Below are 6,509 nucleotides of genomic sequence, written 5' to 3'. Positions count from 1 at the left end.
GACTGGCTGTTAAAAACACCTTGAGTGTCCCTCTCCTTTCCCCGAGGTTTGAACTGTTGGTTTCCAGGAGACAGACACACCCGTCTCAATGATTAGGTGAGTCAAACATCTTGTACTATTCAATGTTTTTTTGTTGGTATATATCAATAGAAGGAAAGATGTATTTGTTTATAAAGATTCAGTTGTTACATTGTTTTTATTGACAGCACAGGTAATATGATTGTGTATTACAACTCAGTTATTTATGTGCGGTCTTGTCATTTATAAACAGACAGCCCCAGAACACAGCCCATAAACAGAGCCCCTGAAGACCGCCCATGAAGAAAGCATAGAGAGCGACGCTGTCCATGACTACAACACAGACAGACACAGGCAGGCAAAAATATAGACAGACAAACAAAGAGGAAGCCAAGTAAATACATAATTCATTCATTTTTATAAAGAAAAAGCGAGTTTCCATAATGTTTTACCAAAGCGGTCCCCAGAGGAATAAGGCCATGCCTTGCTGGTCCCTGGGCCCAAAAAAAGTTTGAAAAAGGGCTGCTCTGACAAGCAAGAAATAAGTGGTGAGGGCAGACAGTTACTTGTGTCAATCACACTCAGGCCCCTCCCAGCAGACATAACCATGCATAGAGCTTTTAAAAGGGAACTGCGCACAACTGTTGCAGGACAGAGGGGGCTCTCTGCAGGGCAGAAAGAACACTTCAATCTGGACTTACCACCAGCCCTGTGCTTTAGATAAATTATTTTATATTTACTTTACAGTATCCACTCAGCAAAAATGACTGCAAGTATCGCTTCTCCTTTCTTCGACTACAACGAAATGAACAAGGTAATGAATGTGTATTGCTTGCTTCGAGCTGAGGGCTAGCTAATTGCTAGCTAGCTAACTTGGTTAGCTTCGCCTAGTTCATTTAACTTTTTTTCGGGGTTGTTCAGCAAAGCGAGTGTTATTTACACGTTTTGGATCGTAAGTGACAAACTGATGACAAAGTATAAAGTGTTTACTGGCCGCTAACAATTCAGCACTTTAATAATTAGCTAGCTTGCCAGGCAAAGTAAGTTATCGCTGCTTCTGTCACATGTTCTTGAGCAGTTAGCGTCGCGAATTTATCATTTATTTTAAATGTTAGTTTATGGTTATTTATTAACTAAGTGATCGCAAAAATGAATCTTTGAAAATGCAACACGTAGCTATCTGAGTTCACATCGCATGGCATGCCAGCTATTTTGGTTGAAAATGAGCAACAGGCGGATTCAACCCTAGCTGCTACTAGTTGTCTTGCAACAATTTACGCGCTTTTGTGTGCAAGCTGTGCTGTCTCGCACGGATAACGTTATGGAAATCTCACACACACAGTACGAATTGTAAACAGTTGTGCCTAAGTACCAAAAATATTGTCTACAAAGGTTACATGTCAGTATTTGACTACTGTGTAGCTCTATAGCTAATGGCTTTTGAATTAGATTACCAGAGGTTTACTGGTTATCGGTTTGAATCTATTGTATTAGCTAAGATGTCGAACTATGTAAAAGGCATTGGTGCCTATCTCTAGGCAGGGCATACCAGTTTTGCTGATTCTTCTCATCAAAATAAATCAATCACAGCACGTTTTTGGACATATTCAGCAGCAATTACCTGATTGAAGTACAATACCATTGGAAATTCATGATGACAGGTCATGTTTATATTCTTAACTTAAATTGAAATGCTGCTTCAAAAAACACATTTTGATAAATAGCCCAATGTCAATAGTTTTTATTTTATGTCCAAATCAATAACCAGTATGCAGAAAAGGTGAAACAGAAAGTACTATGTTTATCTACACATGTGAAACCATAGTAATAATATTACATGTCGTCTTTTTTTTAAAACGAGCACCTTATCACTGGTTAGAGGACAACCTGAATGTTGCATTTTTGATAGACGTCACCAAAACAAAAGAAACCCAACACTGTTGTCAATACTCATATCGATTGTCATGTTTAAAATCAATTAGCTAGTGGGGGGAAGATAAGGTTTCACGTCCTGTTAAAACTAACACAGCTCAAAAAGCCACTGGTAATCTGGAAATAATGTGTACATCACTTGTTGTTAATCACTTCCATCGATATTATGCTGAAATCAATAGAAATCAACGTTTTGGAGTGTAGTGCTGTTTAAATTAACACTTCAATGGCCACACCGAATCATGGAATAACCTATACATGGTTGGTTAGATGAGAACTTTTGGAATGTCTGATGTTGATTGACTTGACATTAGAAGAAGCTAACCACTTAGCAAGATGACTAACTAGCTACTAAATTAGCTAACCAAATGCTGAACTGCAGAGCATTTAGCACATTTTAGGCAGTAACTTAAGTTACGAGATATCTAGCTTGTAACGATTTTGGTTTGAATTCTACACGGTAACTAGATCACCTGGCTGCACAACAGTGAGTGACTCAAGAGACTGGGGACCTGTTAACTTTATAATGAAAAATTGTGACCTGTAAAATGAACAAAATCTTCTAAGGTATTGCACACGTTGACTACAGGTATTTACTTAAAGTAGATACAAATAGATGTGTATGTGTTTCAACAGTATTGAAAAACCATCCCGTGGCTATTTCCAAATACGCCGGTATAACACCTACTAATCTGAGGTAAAAAAGGATGTATAATTCCACTCAATTTAATTGGGTGAAATTGCAAGCTTGTTTAAGGTAGTAAAACAAACTGTCCACATTAGGGGAAATTGGCACAATATAAAATCATTTAATATGTCAAAATAATTCAACATGTCAATTTAAGATGATAGTATGTTTCCTACTCAAACTGTTGCAACAATGACACTCATTCATTTAACCATTTAGAGTGTGTGTGTGGGGGGGGGGGGGTGCTTGGGTGCTTTAGGGTGCTATCTGGGTGCTTTAGACTAGAGCCCCTATAGAATCTGTGCAGCAGCCTGAGGGTTTGCGGTCTGTACTATCACTGTTGCGCCAACATCCTATGGCCATAATTGTTTGGCAGTGCTTTTTATTTGATTGACAGCTTGTTAGAGTAAACGGATTGCACAATTCTCTTTAACTTGTGACTTTGGAGACCAGTCTTTCTATAGTGCTGTTGAACTAGTAAGTATGTCATTAAGATCCTGGCTCTGCTTTTGTAATGGGTCTGGACTGTAACCTAACACGGCTAGCTCCAAACTTTTGGGGAGAATTGAAGGGGTATTTTATTTTTTCAGTACTGATTGACACTTTTTTATTAAGTATGACTGTTCTTTTCTTTGCAGAACAATAAGATGTTTAACTACAACAACAATACTTTCGGTGGGCCCCACTCCACATCTGTCCCAGTCTGCACTGGTGCCAACAACCCTCCCTCTTGCCCCCCCACTGGTTCCCTGCTGGACAGGAAGGTAGTGGGGGCCCCCTCTGCAGGGGGCAGTGGGCTGTTCCAGCGCCGCCACTCTGTCACCCTCCCCAACACCAAATTCAACCAGAATCAGTTCATCAACAGTCTCAAGGCTGACCCCTCCTCGCTCCTGATTGGTGGTGGCAGTAACAACAAGGAGAACCGCTTCCGGGACCGCTCCTTCTCTGAGACAGGGGATCGCCTCAAGCCGGGCAGCCAGCTCCAGTGCCTTGGCGGCGGGCAGGGCCAGCAGCAGCAGCAGGTCAACTCCAGCCGCTACAAGACGGAGCTGTGCCGGCCCTTCGAGGAGAACGGCACTTGCAAGTACGGCGACAAGTGCCAGTTTGCCCACGGCATGCACGAGCTGCGTAGCCTGAGTCGCCACCCAAAGTACAAGACGGAGCTGTGCCGCACCTTCCACACCATCGGCTTCTGCCCCTACGGCCCGCGCTGCCACTTCATCCACAACGCAGAGGAACGCCGCGGCCCGCCGCCACCGTTCTCCACTTTCAACAAGATGGAGCGCCCCCGCCTCCAGCACAGCTTCAGCTTCGCCGGTTTCCCCAGCCAGTGCGGTCTACAGGACAGCCCCACCTCGGTCACCCCGCCACCCATTTTCTCCACAGAGGACCTGGGCGAGTGGCCCAGCAACCCCTTCACCTACTCCAGCCAGGAGTTGGTCAATCTGTTTGGCCCGAGCCTAGTAGGGGGGCCCCCTGTCTTGGAGCCCAACCTGCTGGCTCCGGCGCCGCACTCCCCCACTACCCCCTGCTTCTTCCGGCCCATGTCGGAGTGTCCCCCCAGCCCCCCGGACTCTCTCTCCGACCAGGAGGGCTACCAGAGCAGCCTGGGCAGTCAGAGCGGTTCCGAATCCCCCAGCCTGGATGCCTCGCGCCGCCTGCCCATCTTCAGCAGGCTCTCCATCTCTGATGATTAGATAGCCTACACCCCCGGTGCCTGGGATGGATGCATGGAGTGAGAAAGTGAGGTCCTGTCCCCCTCGTCTCCTGGCCTTGTTTACAACCCAGAAGTGGACATGATTCTGTGTAGCAGTGTTGTAGCCACTGAGTCCAATCAGAAAACTCAGCTACCCCCCCCCCCCCCCCCCCCCCACCCCATCTCAGATGCCTCCAATTAGCCAATCGAGGTGTTTTTGTTTTACCCAAACAATCATTCAGCCAAGTGGTCACTCAAGAATTGTGAGTAGCAAGTAGCAAGTTGGCCCTGGGTGAAGTGCTACAATAACAGTGAACAGTAGAAATCAGAGGGGATGGATAAGGTCTGTGGGAAGTTTCAGTATGTCCCAAGGCAGGATTTCCCTGCCGTTTTGTGTGTAGCGGTGCTGCATATCTTCACTTTGCCATTGCTGCCTGTGCCACAGCTATCTTCAAACATCCCATACTTTTACATCTCAAGAGGACTTGTGACAAATTCGTGCTCCATTTTTAAAAAGGGTCACATTTCTCTTCAAGTTAAACCATCAAAAAAAATGATTGGACGACCAGATTAAATGAAGTGCCTTGGTGTTGTCCGATCAATGTGCGGGACTACAATTGTTACTTTTTCCACATCCTAATGATTGCAAATGATTCTGCTTTTTTTTTTTTTAAATAAAGAAAGAAAGTATATTATTATGAGGACTAGACAAACACAGATGTTTAAAAAAAATATTTTTTTGAATCTGGGCTGGGAGAGTTTTATTTTCTTTTGGCGCTACTAAGAACCCTTAGTAAATGTCTACTGGTCTGTTTGGTTTCTTTTAGTTGTGTGGAAGGAGTAGGACTGTTCATCAATGTAAACTGGTCGTTAAACATTCATGTGTGAGCTTGGCCTGTCCCCCCCCCCCGTTCTCCTAGCCCCCACTCGGCTCAATAGCTGACTGAGATGACACCTCAGTCACCGCTGTCAAATCACATGAGCGCCATGCTCTCCCATCGATTCCACCTTGTTCAACTATATTGTTTTGTAAAACCTTCAAACTGAAGGTTTGCTTGTCACTGCTTATTTAACTTATCAAAATGTATTTATTGCTGATCTTAAAGCATTTTTTTTTATTTTGTATTTATCTGGATAATGAAACGATAGAATATATTTTCTTTTATGTTAAATTATGATCTTCCGTATTAATCGTAAGATTGTGAAGACTTTTTTTTTTTTTTCTTTTTTTTTTTACAGGTAATATATTATACTGCAATGACATTTCTTGTTTTGTAACTACACTTTGATTTATTTTGAAAGTGAATCTTAATTTAAATACAAAAATGCAAATGTTTTTGCGTTTATATTTATTGTTTTTCCTCTTCCCTGATATTGGACTGTGGTTTTCAGGTTCTCTATTTTGATGTCTTAATTTCTCTTCCAGTTGTGGGCTGCAGCAGCTCTCGAAGGCCCTCTAGAATGTAGACGAAGTTGAGTAACAGTCCTCTTCCTGTTAATTCACTGTCCCTTTGACTGGGAAAAAATATACATTTTAGTATTTAAGAAGTCACTTAGCCTATAAAACCAGCAGTTATGCTGTAAACGACAAATAGAAAGCTCTTATTTTAATTAGTTATGGACGCTCACCTATTCCGCAATACCATGCATACATTTACTAGCACTTTTAGTTGATGTGTTGTTGGACCACTCGTTCCCATAAGTGCCTATCGAATACATTCCAGGTATCCCCAAGTGTTGTGCCTTTATCACATGTTTTATAACACAGCAGATTTAAGCCCAGACTTGTAGTTAAGTATAAAGGTTAACAGGATTGACACATGACATGAAAAGCAACAGTTGAATGTATTCTTTATAGCAGCTGTTGCTGTTCACTACAGTAGTTTATTTGTTCTCATGTATTTTCTTTTTTTAATGACAGATTGCAGTTTAAACCTAACTAATAAAACCCATATTTCTATTGAACATCTGTCTTCCTGATTGACAAGGGTTGTTTGAGGCCGAGTTTGGCAACATTTTTGTTGTATTATCACTGTTTATGTAATGATCATATACAGCAACCATCACATGACTAGGGTGAGAGAATATGTATCAGTGGAGAAAGCAGCCCATGTACTAGAAGCTGGCTCTATTTGGGCTGGGCATTGAAGGGGAACCATAGAGTTCATGTGGGTG

At 42.5% G+C, this 6,509-nt stretch overlaps 1 protein-coding gene across 2 annotated transcripts; it reads left to right on the top strand.

Annotated features, from left to right (window-relative positions):
- The first annotated feature begins 647 nt into the window (after positions 1-647).
- LOC139415280 (zinc finger protein 36, C3H type-like 1b) lies at positions 648-6,299 on the top strand. Of its 2 annotated transcripts, none has more exons than XM_071163277.1 (2): positions 648-832; positions 3,277-6,299. In XM_071163277.1, the coding sequence occupies exons 1-2, from the start codon at positions 782-784 to the stop codon at positions 4,333-4,335; spliced, it is 1,110 nt and encodes a 369-aa protein (XP_071019378.1). In that variant the 5' UTR covers positions 648-781; the 3' UTR covers positions 4,336-6,299. The 2 variants fall into 2 exon arrangements, with proteins under 2 accessions (XP_071019378.1, XP_071019379.1); XM_071163278.1 differs by having other exon boundaries at positions 667-2,880; positions 2,955-6,293.
- The last annotated feature ends 210 nt before the right edge of the window (positions 6,300-6,509 follow it).

The sequence above is a fragment of the Oncorhynchus clarkii genome, chromosome 8 (assembly GCF_045791955.1).
Source record: "Oncorhynchus clarkii lewisi isolate Uvic-CL-2024 chromosome 8, UVic_Ocla_1.0, whole genome shotgun sequence".
NCBI classification, from domain to species: Eukaryota; Metazoa; Chordata; class Actinopteri; order Salmoniformes; family Salmonidae; genus Oncorhynchus; species Oncorhynchus clarkii.
The sequence above is the reverse complement of the archived record's forward strand: the minus strand, read 5'-3'. Positions and strand labels throughout refer to the sequence as shown.